The sequence below is a fragment of the Labrus bergylta genome, chromosome 1 (genome assembly GCF_963930695.1).
Source record: "Labrus bergylta chromosome 1, fLabBer1.1, whole genome shotgun sequence".
Taxonomy (NCBI): domain Eukaryota; kingdom Metazoa; phylum Chordata; class Actinopteri; order Labriformes; family Labridae; genus Labrus; species Labrus bergylta.
Window position 1 is genome coordinate 11,434,644 of NC_089195.1, and position 17,892 is coordinate 11,452,535.

At 42.8% G+C, this 17,892-nt stretch overlaps 1 protein-coding gene across 5 annotated transcripts in view; it reads left to right on the forward strand.

Moving 5' to 3' along the window:
• The window catches only part of LOC109989547 (dynamin-2), a 32,218-nt gene that overhangs the window by 4,657 nt on the left and 9,669 nt on the right, over positions 1-17,892 (forward strand). For 3 of the 5 annotated variants that reach the window (XM_020641334.3, XM_020641331.3, XM_020641333.3), the window contains exons 3-13: positions 593-742; positions 821-1,024; positions 4,875-4,973; positions 5,225-5,385; positions 5,463-5,605; positions 6,072-6,207; positions 7,155-7,222; positions 7,509-7,647; positions 11,260-11,346; positions 11,430-11,500; positions 14,983-15,037. In XM_020641334.3, coding sequence (XP_020496990.1) covers positions 593-742; positions 821-1,024; positions 4,875-4,973; positions 5,225-5,385; positions 5,463-5,605; positions 6,072-6,207; positions 7,155-7,222; positions 7,509-7,647; positions 11,260-11,346; positions 11,430-11,500; positions 14,983-15,037 — 1,313 coding nt within the window. Of the gene's footprint in view, positions 1-592; positions 743-820; positions 1,025-4,874; positions 4,974-5,224; positions 5,386-5,462; positions 5,606-6,071; positions 6,208-7,154; positions 7,223-7,508; positions 7,648-9,687; positions 9,827-11,259; positions 11,347-11,429; positions 11,501-14,982; positions 15,038-17,892 lie in introns of all 5 variants that reach the window. The other 2 variants (XM_020641336.3, XM_020641332.3) reach the window with 1 other exon arrangement.

Consider the following 17,892-nt stretch of genomic DNA (forward strand, 5'->3'; position numbering starts at 1 on the left):
TTGTCTTCTTACTAAACTAAGATCAAAGGAAGCGTTGACGCTCTTACATCCAGGCTTTGACTTGAAGAATGGGTTTTGGTGTGTGACCCTAACACAAAGGGCTGTACATTGAATCTTACTTCCAGCATGGTTGCATTATGAACATCTGCAAAATAGACATTGCAATAGTCTGAATTGATGGGAATAAATTCGAAAAAGTATTCTAGCTTCCTCACTCGGTATACATACATTTGAACCATTGGATGGAGGCCTGAGTATAATGACCAAGCTTTTTACACCATGTTAATGTAGTCAGATCACTTTAGTCTCTTTAGTGCCAGAAAAGCTGCTTATTGAATGGATTTTGGAGTCATTGCAAACAGAGGTCTTGTGTAAAACACAAATAACAGCTGGTAGACATGTAAACTGTGATTTTTTTTTTTTGTTTATTTATCACAGCCTCATATCATTCTTGCTATGATACAGGAAATAATGATTAAAATGATCGTATGGAGAATATCCTTCCATTTCTACTCCTGTCTTATTACGATGAATCATAGTGTTCATGATCTATCATGTCACTTTATCCCCCTCCTGATTGTCTCTCATGCAGAGTATGCAGAGTTCCTGCACTGTAAGGGCCGCAAGTTTGTGGACTTTGACGAGGTCCGTCAGGAGATTGAAGCTGAGACTGAACGGCTCACAGGATCCAACAAAGGCATCTCCCCCATCCCCATCAACCTGCGTGTCTACTCCCCTAACGGTATCACACACTTACAAAAACATTGACTCTTAGCTGCACGTTTCCTGCTTCTGTCTGAACCCCCTCCCTCTCTCTCAGTGCTGAACCTCACGCTGATCGACCTGCCGGGGATGACCAAAGTTGCCGTGGGAGACCAGCCTCATGACATCGAGCACCAGATCAGAGACATGCTGCTGCAGTTCATCACCAAGGAGAGCTGTCTCATCCTTGCTGTCACCCCAGCCAACACCGACCTGGCCAACTCTGATGCCCTCAAAATCGCCAAGGAGGTGGACCCTCAGGGTGAGTTTTATTTTTTATTTAACCTTTTATTTAACCAGATAAATAACCCATTGAGATCAGGATCTCTTTCACAAGGGTGACCTGGCCAAGAGGGCAGCAGCACACGTCATAAAAAGCATTACATGATAAAGAGACAGTTTACAAACAACAATTTAGGAGAGAACAACAATGTACAATGTGCAAATTGATTTACAGATAAAGTGCAGAATCTTGATCACAGGTTACAAACAACACAGGCACTGTCCAATTGTCTCGCATATTTTATCTTTTAAGATCGAGCCAAAGGCTTCAAGCGAAATGAGCATTTTGGAGAAAGTTCCATGCGGTGGGAGCAGCAAAACTAAACGCTCTTTTCCCGAGCTCAGTGCGGACACTAGGCACAGACAGTTTAAAGACATCACAGGAACGCAAGGCATAGTGGCTTCTGGTTCTTTGAAGGTATGAACATAAATAAGAAGGCACCAAACCAAGAAGAGCTTTGTAAATAAGCTTCAGCCAGTGTATATGCCTGCGCACCTTCAAAGATGGCCAATCTGAGTTAGTGTACAGGTCACAGTGATGAGTGAAGTGTCTACAACCAGTCAAAAATCTCAACGCACAGTGATACACGGTGTCCAATGACTGTAAACATTTGGCCGAGGCGCCAATGTACAGTACATCTCCGTAATCCAACAAAGGAAGAAAGGTTGATGAAACAAGAAGTTTCCTCGCTCTAAGGGAAAAACAGGATTTATTTCTGTAATAAAATCCCAACTTCACCTTAAGTTTAGAGGCCAAATTGGCAATATGTGATTTAAAAGACAGATCACACTCAAGAATAAATCCCAAGTACTTGTAGCTTTTGACAAGCTCGATTACATTTCCTTGAGAAGTTAAAATCAATGGGACATTTGTTGTTTCTCCACTTAAATGTGAAAACAACATGAGCTTTGTTTTATCAGTGTTTATGACCAACCTTAGTTCCCTCAAACGAGACTGGACAATGTTGAAAGCTAACTGTAGAAACTCAAAAGCTTGTGCAACAGATGCTGAGCAACAATAGATGATAGTGTCATCAGCATGAAAGTGATACAAGGCATTTGACAAAATTTCACACGTTATTGATATAAATAGAAAATAAAATAGGTCCTAGTATCGAACCTTGGGGCACCCCTTTTGAAATTTCTAAAAAGGAAGAGATGGATCCTGCCATTTGCACGCATTGCCTTCTGTTTGACAGATAGTTGCCAAACCAGGAGGCTGCTTGCTTTGATAGACCAACTTGATGGAAGATTTTGATCAATAATCCGTGATCAACTGTATCAAAGGCCTTTGATAAATCGATAAAGAGTGCTACACAAAATTGCTTACAATCAATTATTTCAATAATGTCAGTTTAAACCTTAAGAGCAGCTGTAACAGTGCTATGTTTTTTTTCTAAAACCTGACTGATACTTAGATAATACATTATTGGCATCCAAAAAATCCTTCAGTTGTTCACTAATGATTTTTTTTAAAAATATTTTTTCCAAAATGCAAAGTTTAGAAATTGGTCTGTAATTGTTTACTTGTGAGGGTTCACCCCCTTTTAACAGGGGAAGAACAAATGCTGATTTCCAGACCTTTGGGATTTCATTGCTGATCAGTCTCAAGGTTAAAATATATGAAAGAGGCTCAGCAATAAAATCAGCAGTCAACTCAAGTTGACTCAAGAACGGCTCAAGTTTATCAGGACCTGCTGATTTTCTGGAGTCCAGTTTCTGTAATGCTCTCTGCACCTCACTGGCATAAATTGAAAAGGATGAACAGTAAGTTGACTATCAACCTCAGATGCCAGTGACGCATTATCCTGATTTTTGTTGGATTTTACCAAATCAGGGTGCAAGGAGTCAAATAAAGAGCCAGCTAAAATAAAATGTTCATTAAAACAATTTAGCATGGCTGACGAGGGATAGCAGCCAGCGTGCAGCAGAACGGTGTCAGAGACCAGTGTAGGAGGATCCTGCGGCTAGCAGCTAATCAGCTAACCAACCGCTAGCTCCGTAAACAATGGACGGACAGCAAACTCGCGTAGCCTGGAGTCGTCAACGGCAGGAGGATCGCAGCAGAGACCAGCTTGGAAACCCGGTCATCCTGCGAGGCAGCCGAGAGACCGCCAGCCAGTGGCCAACCAACTGCCCGCAGCCCGGTAGCCAGGGATAGAAGACCTATGTAGTCTGGAGGGCAGATCGGCTAGCAGTTAGCAGCTTACCAGCCAACCAACAGCCAGCAGCTCAGCAATCCCGCGGACAGCCAACCCACGAAGCCGGGAGAACCAGGTGTCTAGGCACCCGGTCAGCAGACCCCAGCCTGCAACCAACAGCCAACTGACAGCTGACAACTTGCCGCAGGCTGACTCAGCAGAGGCACTCCCGCAGGGGATCCAAGGTGGAATATCGCCGGCAACCAGGTTATCCACTCTCCAACAGGCGCACTATATAGGCAAGGAATCCAGCTGAGTAGCAGAGATGGTACACAGTCCACACGGCTCAGCCAGTACGTTTGTGAACTGGTTGAGGTGAGAGGCCAGCAGTCGCAAAAAACCTGCAGATCAGAATAGTATTTTGTCGATTTGATTGCTGTTCATAGAGGTGACAGGAGGTATGTGTTCCATACACAAGCTAAAAATTGAGCAGTATAAGTCAGTAAAATACACATTCAAAGACACCGGAATCAGAAAGCAAACAAATGCATAGACGTGTGCGCGGCCATCTTGGATTGGTGCCGCGGTGCATTCAGGTGCACTCGAGTGCTGACATGTTTGTGTGCAGGATCAGTTAACCCGTTTCTTCTACTGATATGAATCTGCCGCAGGTCAAAGACAACCCATCTCAGTAACCACTGTTTCCCACACATACATGATACTTGGGCGGGCCGCCCAGGTACATTTGAGGATCGAATAAATTACGATTGTCTGCACCCCTCCCCCCCGCGTACTTCACCGCCAAGGTATCTCGTCATTCTGTGGGAAACACTGGTACTGTTATATTAAAAAACGAGAAGGTTAAGAATTCAGTTTAATCATAGCAGCCATTAGTCGTCAATCATTTAATCCAGAAAATCAAATTAAATGACTGGAGTCTGATGAAGCTTTAAGTTTCATTTCATTCAAAGCCCCACTGTAATGAGCATAGAGCCTCAGAGAGATGCATTTTAGATCAAAATTTGTGACAGAACAAAGAAATGGAATAAAACAAACATGCTGAAAAACAGTTCATAGACTTTTTGACACATATTTTTTTTTTCCTGGCACACAATCACAACCCACTGAAAACAGCTCCGCAACCCACTGTTGGGTCCGATCCTACCAGTTGAGAACCACTGTTGTAGAGTAACAAGAGTAGAGCCACGCTTTAGCTAACCTCCCAACCTCCTATCCTCCAAACCTTGTTCCTTAACCTCCTTTTCCCCACGGTATAAAAGACGTATTCATGACCCCTTGAAGATCTGCACTCGGTGTTTACTGCGCACCAAATGTTTGGAATTTACTGAAGAATGATTTCAAACTAATCTTATTAATACCTCACAGACATTCCAAGTTTTCATTTCTCATCTTATTGAATGTTTCTTTATATTTGAAGTCTTCCTCTTTGATTTCTTTATTTTGTTGTTCTTCAATGATTATCGTGATTCTTCACCTTTCATCTCTTAAATGTCGTGTTTGATTGTCTCCTAGGATTTTAATAAATAACATGAAGACATTTTTCAGATTTGCCAACACCAGATCCACGAGGGGATAATCAATTGTCACCTGGCTTGGTTGGGAAACATATTTATCTCTAATAAATCACAGGTGAACAATAAATGATGATCATGTGGTCTTTGTGTTCAGGGCTGAGGACCATTGGTGTGATCACAAAGCTGGACCTGATGGACGAGGGGACAGACGCTCGAGACATCCTGGAGAACAAACTGCTGCCCCTCCGCAGAGGTGAGACAGACATTATGATTTTGACATGTTGGATTGGATATGAACTTAGCTTAGCTCTTAGCTTTCTCTTAGATGGCCAAATTAATAGTGGAGCTGTAGTTCCTCTCTGTTAGACCTAGCTCCATATTTCAGAATGTAGAAAATGAAGTTGTTCAATATTCTTTTTGTCAGTACGCTGTAGGCTCATGCTCTCTGTGAGCCACGTTTGGTGTTGGGGTCCAAAACGTTCTTCTCCTCTGTTTTCTCTTCAGGCTACATTGGGGTGGTGAACCGTAGCCAAAAGGACATTGATGGGAAGAAAGACATCCGCGCTGCTTTGGCTGCTGAGAGGAAGTTCTTCTTGTCCCATCCTGGATACAGACACATCGCAGAACGCATGGGAACACCACATCTGCAGAAAACCCTCAATCAGGTGAGACACATGCCTTAGCGTACACACATAATGCTTCGTAAGAGCAAGTTACATGGAATGTTTTCTTTTGCCTCCAGCAACTTACCAACCACATCCGAGACACGTTGCCAGGGTTACGCAGTAAGCTGCAGAGCCAGCTGTTATCGCTGGAGAAGGAGGTGGAGGAGTACAAAAACTTCCGTCCTGATGACCCTGCACGCAAAACCAAGGCCTTACTCCAGTAAGCACACCTACAGACACACACTAATAAATACTCATTCAAATGAGTACAGGTGCAGCTCTTAATAGAATACTCACTTCCCAACAGCCCGGGAATTGGTGCAATAATAAGAAGTATTTAGGACTGAAGAGACTTTGAGTATTTTAAAAGAAACTCGTCGTTTTCACTGTTTGTTTAAACTTGTGAGCTATGAGATACTGAATCTCCCCGAGGGGACGAGAAAATAATCCATCTATCCATCCATCATATATTCTAGGTTTCTTGGACATGAAGTGAAATATTTGAAACCTTTTTTCTTTGAATCTCGATGATTACGGCTCACAGCTCATGAAAATCAAACATCCAGGATCAGAACCATTGAGAAAAAGGATTTATGGAACAGAAATGTTGGTTAATGTATGCACTCAGTACTATGTTGGGGCTCCTTTTGGAATTTTGAATTACTGCATCAATGTCAACTCTGTAGGATGGTGCAGCAGTTCGGCGTGGACTTTGAGAAGTGCATCGAAGGCTCTGGAGATCAGGTCGACACGTCCAACTTGTCTGGTGGAGCAAAGATCAACCGCATCTTTCATGAGCGCTTTCCTTTTGAGCTGGTGAAGGTGAACAGAGTTCTGATGATTATCACACTGATGCCTCTGAGACTACAAAAGCAAACCAGACTGATAGAGACGAGACGGGTTGGATTCAGGGGAGAAGATCGACTAATTAACTCTTAACCTAAACACTGGATGTTTTCAAAGGATATGACACATGTCTGTGCAGGGTCAGCTGTGGCTTAGTTGATAGAGTCTCAAGCGTAAGGTCAAGGGTTCGATCCCCAGCTCCTGCAGCAACATGTCCCATGTGTCCTTGGGCAAGACACTTAACCCCGTATTGCTCGTCTGCTTCGTCGGCGAGGTATGAATGTGTATGAATGGAATGAGTTACTTCTGATGGTCTCACCACTCAGCAGCCTCTACCATCAGTGTGTGAAAGTGTAGGTGTGACCTGCAGTGTAAAAGTGCTTTGAGTAGTCAGAAGACTAGAAAAGCACTATATAAACTGAAGTCCATTTACCATTCATTAAAGAGAGAAAACAGGTGAAAGAACCTGTTTGTGGACAGTGAGAGAGCAGTGATTAGAGCTTGTTTGGATAACCCACTTATCCACATGGGCCACCTATACCTGCTTCAATTCATATATTGTCATTTATTATGCTAAGCTTGTTTTTCTGTCAGCAGAACAACGACTTCATGTCAATTGTCAATCTGAGCCAATGATGTAGTGCAAAAAACTGCAGTTCCTCCACTGTCCACTTGAGGCTCAAAAGCCCCAGTAGTAGTAGTTTTGTTCTTTATTGGTACACACTGTGCAGGTTGTGGTTATATCTCACTTGTTTAGATTATAGTCAGAATTAGTCAGAGAGATGGAGGTTTACTTTGGTGGGTCATACAGAGGCATCAGTTAGCTCTATAAGAAGTTAACGATTGGTTTGTATTTACAGCACTTATGTTGAATCTTTATACATGTTTATACATACTTTAGTTCTTTTTATTCTGTGAATTAGATGGAGTTTGATGAGAAGGAGCTGAGGAAAGAAATCAGCTACGCCATCAAGAACATCCACGGAGTCAGGCAAGTTGAGGCTGCCTGCCAACAGCACATCACCTGTGCCATATGTTTGCTTCATTGTCTGAGTGTGTGCTTTACCTGTATGTCGGCTTGTTTTAGTTTGTGCCCCTTCAGCGTGTTTTCTTTGATCTGGGACCAGTTTTCATTTACTCTCCATGCTGCTTGTTCCCCTTGACCGTGTCTTGCAGTTGTTCTTGCTCCTCATGTACACTCCCTCAGTCTGCCCATGTCTGCTTTCATCTGAGCCCCCTCTCCTGCTCCATATGTGTCTTGTGTGTATGTCCTTCAGGACAGGACTGTTCACCCCTGACCTGGCGTTTGAGGCCATAGTGAAAAAGCAGATCATTAAGCTGAAAGAGCCGTGTCTGAAATGCATCGACCTGGTCATCCAGGAGCTCATCAACACAGTCAGACAGTGCACTAATAAGGTATCACTGCATGGTCTCCTGTCTGGCTGCCACGTCTATACATACACACCACAGAGACCAGCTGACCCATGAGCTGCCAGAAGCCAAATTGGTACAGAGGTTATTAATCTGAAATTTTAGTGGATGAATTCGAAGCCTGACTTTAGCTCCTGTAGTCAGAAAATGTATGAACATAAGTAGATATATTCAAACATCCTGGCTGAGCTGCGGAGCAATGAGTGGTGTCTCTGAGATGCTGTGTGGTGGGAAACGGGATGTTACTGTTTCTCTGCAGGTTCACTACACAACAAGGTTCACTACAAAACAAGCTGCAGGTTCACTACACAACAAGGTTCACTACACAACAAGCTGCAGGTTCACTACACAACAAGGTGCAGGTTCACTACACAACAAGGTTCACTACACAACAAGGTGTAGGTTAACTTACACAACGAGGTGCAGGTTCACTACACAACAAGGTTCACTACACAACAAGGTGCAGGTTAACTACACAACAAGGTGCAGGTTAACTACACAACAAGGTGCAGGTTCACTACACAACAAGGTTCACTACACAACAAGGTGCAGGTTCACTACACGACAAGCTACAGGTTCACTACACAACAAGGTGCAGGTTCACTACACAACAAGGTTCACTACACAACAAGGTGCAGGTTAACTACACGACAAGCTGCAGGTTCACTACACAACAAGCTGCAGGTTCACTACACAACAAGGTTCACTACACAACAAGCTGTAGGTTCACTACACAACAAGGTTAACTACACAACAAGCTGCAGGTTCACTACACAACAAGGTTCACTACACAACAAGCTGCAGGTTCACTACACAACAAGGTTCACTACACAACAAGCTGCAGGTTCACTACACAACAAGGTTCACTACACAACAAGCTGCAGGTTCACAACACAACAAGGTTCATTACACAACAAGGTGCAGGTTCACTACACAACAAGCTGTAGGTTCACTACACAACAAGGTTCACTACACAACAAGCTGTAGGTTCACTACACAACAAGCTGTAGGTTCACTACACAACAAGGTTCACTACACAACAAGCTGCAGGTTCACTACACAACAAGCTGTAGGTTCACTACACAACAAGGTTCACTACACAACAAGCTGCAGGTTCACTACACAACAAGCTGTAGGTTCACTACACAACAAGGTTCACTACACAACAAGCTGTAGGTTCACTACACAACAAGGTTCACTACACAACAAGCTGCAGGTTCACTACACAACAAGGTGCAGGTTCACTACACAACAAGCTGCAGGCTTCAAAGAACTTATTAAAATAGTTTTTGCTTTGTTTTTTGGTTGTTTCCTGTCAAAGCGTCTTTAAGTATTTAGAAAAGCGCTATATAAATGTAATTTATTATTATTATTATTATTGTAATATGAACACCTGGACATGAATCAAAAGACAAAATCCGGATTGAGAAACGTTGATCTGTATTTTCATTTTATAGTTTGACATGGAGGAGGCGGAGCTTATGAACTATACTGTAACCAGTTAGTAGGGGGATCTCCAAATGTTTTGGCTTCTTTTTGAGACGTCCATGTTTTTATGAAGTCTATGGTCTGGGCTAAAGTGATGGACAGACTTAAACTGGCCTCCATACAGCTAAGAAGTCAGCATGCCGCTAAAGGCTGCAGGCGACCCTCAACCTGCACTTTAAAAAAATACTCAAACGACGAGGAAGTGTGAAAACCTGCAGCTTGTTTCTGAACATCAAGTAGAACGAACTTAACGCCTGTTTTTATTTTATTTCTCCTCCTATCTACTCTTCATCCTCATCTGTTTCCTATTTCACTCTTTTTTATCTCTAAACTCTTAAAATATATTTTTTCTGCCACTGCCTTTTCCTCATCCTGGCCGTGCTGCACCTCCTTCTCCTTCTCCTTCTCCTTCTCCTCCTCTCCCTCTCACTCTCTCTCACTCTCTCCCCCTCCTCCATCATCTCCCCCTTCTCCTCCTCTTCTTCCTCCTCCTCCTCCTGCCATTAAACCTCCCACTCCCATGATGCCTCACCACAGGACAGGCCTGTTCACCCCTGACCTGGCGTTTGAAGCCATAGTGAAAAAGCAGATCATAAAGCTGAAAGACCCGTGTCTGAAATGTGTCGACCTGGTCGTCACCGAGCTTGTCGCCCTGATCAGGAAGTGCACTGAAAAGGTAATGAGGAGCAGTGGAGATTTACAAAAGATGAATACGGAGAGATGGAAAGAGAATCCAGATAAGAAGCTAAAGGATCATTTGAGTGTTGCTGAACGTTTCCCCTCACTGCTGCTTCAGGCTTCACTCAGCACACATGCTTCCCCGCTGACCCCCTCTTTAATGACCAATCTAAAAGAGCCTGGACCCCCACAAACCCCTCACCCTACCGCAAAATCAGATCCCCACTCACAGTCAGAGATTTACCTGCTTAGACATGTTGCTGTTTTTACCCCGACACCTATAATGCCACCTAAACACCCTAATCTTCATCATCTTCTGTCTTTCTCCTTTTCTTCCTAACTACTCTGATTGGTTGAGACTGCATCAGCTTGAGATCTTATTATATTTAATCTACAGCCAATATCTCAAACGGATGTGGGTCTGATTACTGCATGCCTCCTCTTTCTGTAAAGCCTGGCTCACACTGCAGGATAATCAGGCTGATTTGAGCTCCGATTCTTCCTTCCCGACAATCGCAGGGTCGCTCCCGACTCAAGGCTGCTCGGACCCGATTATCTGCTCAGATTATCTTTTAGTGTGAGTGGTACAAAGATCCAATCTTTTAAAGATTTATTTTTGAGCTTTTTGTCATTTTAATGGAGCGATAGGGCAGTGGATAGAGTCAGAAATCAGGGAGAGAGAGAGAGGAATGACATGCGGGAAATGAGCTGCAGGTTGGATTTGAACCTGGGCCGCCCGCCTGGAGGACTACAGCCTCCATACATGGGGTGTGCGCACTAACCACTGTGCCACCAGCGCCCCACATACATCCAATCTTAACGTCCCCGATCTGCCCGGCGATTGTTGGGGATGCCCCCATTTATTTGAAATTTGTTTGATATTTAGAATTTTAAATCTTGACGATTACGTCATGAAAGAGTCCGGCAGAAGTTGTGTGTGACTACAATATAATCACAAGAGACAAGGGAGGACTGTAGTCATGGCGACCAGTGGCAGGAAGCAACCCGTTTTTTTTTTTTTGTTTGTTTTCTGTACAGATCATCAGAACAGCACTTTTCTGAAACTCGTATCCATATATCTACGATTGCATCAACTTTCCTATAACCTACAACAACTTCCTCTTTCACCAACCGCCGTCCGTTGGAGTTTTCAAATGAAACTTTATTAACAACTGTCAACGCTCCGTCCCGATTTCACTCATTCAGTGTGAGCTCTCAGGTCGAGCCTGACAATCGGGTCGTACAGTGTGAGCACATAAGCCTCAAGGTCTGGTCGTTTGTCGTTAACGAAGAGAAGAGAAATTGCAGTGTGAGCCAGGCTTTAGTGTTCATGTTGAATTCATGTTGAGTTCATCATGAGTGATGGTGTTCACAATGTTGTGATAACGGTGCCTGCAGCAGCGTGTGTGTTCTCTCTGTGTACGACTACAGCTGGGATCGTACCCTCTACTGAAAGAAGAGACCGAGAGGATCGTCACCACCTATGTCAGAGAGAGAGAGGGCAAGACAAAAGACCAGGTGCGTGCGTGCATGTGTGTTGTGATAAAACGTACTTGTTTTTTTTTCTTTTTGTACTAAACGAGTGACATGTCCTCTTTAAGGTGCTGCTGTTGATCGACATCGAGCTCTCATATATCAACACCAACCACGAGGACTTCATCGGATTTGCTAAGTACGATCAAACTTTATCAAAACGTTTCATGAAGAAAGAAATTCAGGTTCAGATACCAGTAGGCATGGGCTTCAGAAGCATAAAGAAATTCAATGGTACAATATAATGGCGGTCTGGGGTCTCCCGGGGGTCCTTTTGTGGATCCTCCCGAGGTCCTACTGGGGGTTCTCTTGGGGTCCTCTTGTGGATCCTCCCGAGGTCCTACTGGGGGTTCTCTTGGGGTTCTTCCCCAAAGAACGGATATGACAGAGTAGAAGTCATTTCATACTCTGTGCATTTTGACATGTTTTAATGCTAATGCTAATCTGACTGTAGCTTGAGACACATTTAGGAGATGATGATGATGGAGTGATTATAATAATTATTATAATCGTTTTAAAAATGTTGTAGAATATTTTCCCAATAGCAGTGGTGAGCTCTGTCATTATGTCGAGTAAAATGCATGAATATTTAATTTTCATGTCCGATTCTTTCACATGAAATTATTCACATTAACAAAAAATCAGGATCAAACAGCCAATATCAAACAACCCGTTACCCTGAACCTGCCCTCCCCATAATAGAAACACTTCAAGAGGTCAAGTACAACAGTTATACCAACACAGACCCCCAATAAAAGAAAACCCAACAAAGACCCTCAACAACAGACCCCCACACAAAAAAACCCAACACATACCCCCAACATCAGACCCCCCAACCAGACTAAGGGAGCTTCCGGTTGAGCAGCCATGAGGGTAACAGCCTAACTTCAGAGCTCCCCGACCCTACGTCTAAAACACCGCCTTTTTGCACTTTAAATTGATTGAAAATCGTGAAATATGAATAAGTCGTTGATGATATGAAAGGGGGAAGACGAAAACCTGCCATGCATGCTAAAGAACAGTCCTCTCTAGCAAACAAAAACTCTGCAGACGAGGAAGGTGACGCAAACTCCACGAGCAGGAGGGGCTAACACTACAACAAGCTAACGAAATGGCTAACCTGCAGACCATACTCCAGAAATTGAGGGACTTTCGTTGTGAAAACGGGGTCACTCTCCAAGATATTAAAGAAGACATTAAAACAACTAAGAAGAGAATTGACGAAGCCGAACTCCGAATCTCAGAAACAGATGACTAGATACAAGTAGTTGAAGAAGCCGTTTTGGAGATTCTAAAAGTACAAGAGAATCTGGAGGCCAGACTCTCGGACCAAGAGGGTTGTGCCAAACGGGTCAACATTAGACTGCACAGCATAACAGAAGGATCGGGGGATAACTCGGCAGCGATGATCACATTCGTAGAGGGTTTGCTAAGAGAAGAGCTGGAAATTCCTGCCACCACAGATCTTAGGGTCGAAAGAGCACACCAATCCCTGGGACCAAAACCGCAGAAAAAAGGATTTATGCATCAGGAGAGAAGGGTGATACTCGACCACGACTATGGAGGCAAAGAGGGTCCTTAGAGAGAGGAAACTTCGATTTCAAACCCCGTTCCCGGCTAGGACGAGAGTATTCTATGAGGAGGAGACGCATGTGTACAACTCCGCAGCTGAGGCCACCAAGGATATGGCGAGACGTGGACTCCCGGTGGCTGTGTTCGCGAGTTGGTCCGACAGGATGCGATATTTTAAACGCCTGCACAAAATAATTTTGCTCTTAAAAACACATCTTGTTGGAGGTCTTGAGGGGAGAAAAGGGCAAACCATTAAGATTGTAGTCTGGTAATGCCCTTTGCTTCAGAAATACTGGAATCAAATTAAAAACGTCATGGAAAAGGTGCTCGAAGTGCCGATCTTTTCAATTTTGCAACGCCCTAACTAGGTCTAAGGCCAGACAGCATTGAGGGCTTTTCTAAAAAAATACATGTTTAATATTCTACAACCAAGAAAGCTCTCACCAGAAAATGGATGTCAACAGACGCCCCCATGGTTGAGAACTGGATCGATGTAATCCACAACATGTTCGTGATGGAGAAACTCACATTTATTTTACGACTTGAACAACAGAAGTTTAAAATTTGTTGGACACCTTGGACCACTTATACATCCTTATTAAATCCTACTACAACCAATCTCAAAATATGGACCCAATACACCTCTTTCCCCTAAGTGTTGTCTAGTTTATGTTCTGTGTTTTATTTTTTGAGCTGCTAAATTGTACATAGTTTAATAGTTTAGTTTTCCTGATCCAAGAACACATGCAAGCAGCTAGGCCTTGACCCCCCCCCCCCCCCCCTCATGATTCCTTTTCTGTTATATATCTCACTATGGGTGGTAATAAAAGGGTCCCACATTGTTAATTTGATTATGTTCTGTGGCACAATTGACAACTCTGAATTGTAGAGTGTTTTTTTTCCACTAGGACTTTAATTCATCTGATCACTGATCACTTTTACAAGTTTCTCGCTTTTTTTTTTTTTTTTATGTGAGTATTTCTCAGTATGTGAAGATTTATGATTGTAAACTTGGGTATAACTTTTAATGAAAATATACTTACTTATTTACTTTCATTCACTGATTTATCAGTTTGCCTGACTGGGTGCGTGGGCTTGTATGTGTTTTTAAGTTCATCTATGTAAGCGGGGACATGTATACGACAACAATCCTATTTGCTTACCCATCTCGGCATATTAATTTTACTCACAACGGCTTTGTCAAGCTTTGAATTTTCTTTTACAAAATAATGTTTACTTGAATCAGCACTATTACCACCTTAATATACAAGAATGTTTAAACAACTGTCTTATACCTGTTTTATTTTATCTCTTTACTTTGTGAAAAATGTTTGTAACTTTGATTAGCTGCAAAACATGCTTCAATTTTGCTCTGAATAAAAATGTAAATAAAAAAAACGGGAAAAAAAAAAAACCCAGACTAAGACCAGACTCAAAGACTGGACTAGGACCGGATTCATCTTTAAAGACTGGACTTATCTTTTTAAAGATAATAACATAATATGATTGACAGTAATATCTCGTGTTAAATACAGTTGAAAAGGGGCTATATGTAACTTTCAAAAATAATGTGTTTGTAGCGATACTGCATGGCCGTAACCTGTTGCACACTCTCCCTCGCGTGCTTGTACATACACAAACGAGCATCATCATCGGCTGCGAAACACTGAATATTTACCGGCATAATGTTTACAGAGGAGGTAAGTGGTCATACACGTGAAAGCCTGTGAAGGAGTCTGTATGTTTGTATTCATTCTCCATCCTACAAACAACAGTCTCTGCAGGCACTGGCTGAGAGCAGGAGTGTGTGATACGTTTGTTCTGTTGATCTCTGTAAGCGGAGTGAGGAGGACGTTGAGACTGCGCATAAAATGTCACTTCCTGGAGCTTTCGCGGAAAATACGACCCAGGGAAAAATGTTTTACAGGCACATCAGTTAACCGTTCGCTTATTAATGGGTGATAATAAACTTTTTATACAAAGTTACATATAGCCCCTTTGAAGTGAATCTTTGAATCTTTTAGATGTAACAGAATCTCTCTCCTGCAGCGCCCAGCAGAGGACGGCTGCCAACGCCACCAAGAAGAGAGTGATGCCCAACCAGGTAACACACCTGTGTTTACTGTTACCCTCTGTCTGTTATATAAAGCTCTACCCCCCCAGGTAACACACCTGTGTTTACTGATACCCTCTGTCTGTTATATAAAGCTCTGCCCCCCCCCAGGTAACACACCTTTGAATACTGATACCCTCTGTCTGTTATATTAAGCTCCGCCCCCCAGGTAACACACCTGTGAATTCTGCTACCCTTTGTCTGTTATATAAAGCTCCGCCCCCCAGGTAACACACCTGTGTATACTGATACCCTCTGTCTGTTATATTAAGCTCCACCCCCCAGGTAACACACCTGTGTTTACTGATACCCTCTGTCAGTTATATTAAGCTCCGCCCCCCCAGGTAACACACCTGTGAATACTGTTACCCTCTGTCTGTTATATAAAGCGTCACAGGCAGCTTCACTCTTCTTCTCTTTGTGTTTTTTCTTCTTCTGTGGTTGTCTCAGCTCATCTCTTCTTCTCTTTGCTGCTTCATGTTTACACACATCCTGTCTGTGCCTCTTCGTTTGCCTTTCCTCTCTTCCTCCTCTTTATCCTCTTCTGTTCCTCCTTTTATGGCCCTCCTTTTACACCCCCTGCACATCCACTTGTTACTTCCTGTTTGCGTGGGTAGGGGAGCCAACGGTTATTCAGGACATTCTGGGAAACAAGATTTGAGCCATTTGTCAAAGAAAAGGGAAGTGAAAGAGTTAACTCTATTTTGTTTCATAAGAACTGGAAACATTTAATATTAAGGTCTGGTTTCTTCTGTTCCACTCACACTTTTACAGAAATCAGATCATTCTGACCCTTAGAGTTATGAAAGCCACATCTGATGTTGTTCTGAGGTAACTTTGACAGGAAATGAACATTTGGAGCCTCGTGTAAGACATCGCCTGCATTCCCTGATTCCATTCATGTTCATGAATTAATTCACGTTTCATTTGAAGGAAATTTTGTTTAATTCAAACTTTGAATCAATTTCTTCTCGGACTAACACTATCAGATCAAACAATCTGGTAATAAGTTTATGAGGGGCCATTCACGCCATAATTCATTATGAGTATAGGTAACTAACCATGTGAGATCACAGAGGTAACCTGGCCAGGACAGCAGCAGCACACGTCGTCATGAACATGAGATGATTGGACACACAACAGTTTACTATGTTATTATTACTGTTAGCTTTATTGAGGGCACACCAACTGATAGAAGGGTTTTTATTTATTAGGGCCCGAAGCACTGACAAGTGAGTAGGACCCTATTGGAACCCAAATGGTGGTTATTTTTTGTCTTCCTCCACTTCAAACGTGATTTTGAGGGCCTGAACGTGCCCGAAAACTCAGCAACATTTGCACGATCATCGGGTCCGGTGAAAAATTTGATATTTTGGCGTTTTCATGAACAAAGTTTGAAAATTAGCTTGACGGTGCCCCCTATTGATTTTTACGAATATGGTTTTTTGCCTACATAAATGATTTTTTTTTACATGTTAGAGCAGGCCGAGAGGTGGAAGTCATTGTCTAATTTCAACAGGAAGTCCACTATGATTTTTTGAATGTCTAAAAAGTCCATATTTTCACAGTTTACGGGGTACCTGTTTGAAAGCATCCGCCTGAGAGCGTTTATCTTATCAATTCAAGTTTGGTGTCAAATGAAAGTAGACAAGTTGAAGAATAAAAGTTGTGCTCAAATCACGAGGTTTCAAAATAAGGCGTGGCGTGATGTCAAAGTTTGATGTCGTTTTTGGCATCGCGCCAAAAACAGTAAACGCTTATAACTCTACTATGTAGTGTTCAATCATCACCAAAAAATTAATGCAAAGAGCCCGCCCTGAACACATCCATGATTGAATTTCTTTAATTAGTCACAGCGCCACCTGTTGACAACAGGAGGTCACTCCGTCTGAGCACTGTTTCCTTTGCACTAGCCATTGCTACACAGTTGCTTGTATCTCCCTCAAAATCGCTGTTGACCATCCAAAGACCTTGACCACACGACCTTTACAAGCACAAAGGCCTGCGTGAAAAGCTGTTTCCTTACAGATGCGTTGTTCGCCATCAAACAGGAAGTAGTTTTTTCACAGGCTTAACATAGTCGTACAGACCCGAAACTTCATACATATAATCCTGGTACTAAAGTCAAACATCTTATATCGTGTAAGTAAGTGGGCGTGGCTTAATTGCTCAGTGGCGCCCCCTTCAAATTTTCAAAATGGCCTCCCCATAGAGGGTTTTTTCACGTACATTCATGAAAATTGTTACGTATATTAAGCTTGTCAGGACGGACAAAAAATCCTCTTGCAGTGTTTCAAAAAACCCTACAGGAAGTCCACAAATTATTATTATATTATATTATTGAATTTCACAATAACGGCCCAAAATCGCAATTTCAGCCTTCCTATTTGAACGAACTAGTCCGAAGGATCTCATGTGTTCGACGCGAACTCAGTGTCAGCGTGTTCTAGATGAGTACAACATATCTGGTTGTGCTCTGCATGTTATTTCGTCAGAGAGCGTAGCCGTGGCGTGCGTTTGAACTTTTTTGTGTGTTTTGGCAACTTGCCAAAAAAGCAAATGCTTGTATCTCAGCTATGCAGTGTTCAATCATATTACAGTTTCTCATGCATGATACGAGGCCCGCCCTGAACATGTTTGAATTTTTTTAATAAGTCACAGCGCCACCTGTTGACAACAGGAAGTTACTGCTACTCATTTAGCATTAGCCAATGCTACACGCAGCTCAATTCCCCCTCAAAATTGGTGTGGACCATGCTAACACCTTGGCCATACAACACTTTCAAGCTCAAATACCTCGCCATACGGATGCATCATTCGGCGTCAACCAGGAAGTGGCTGTAACT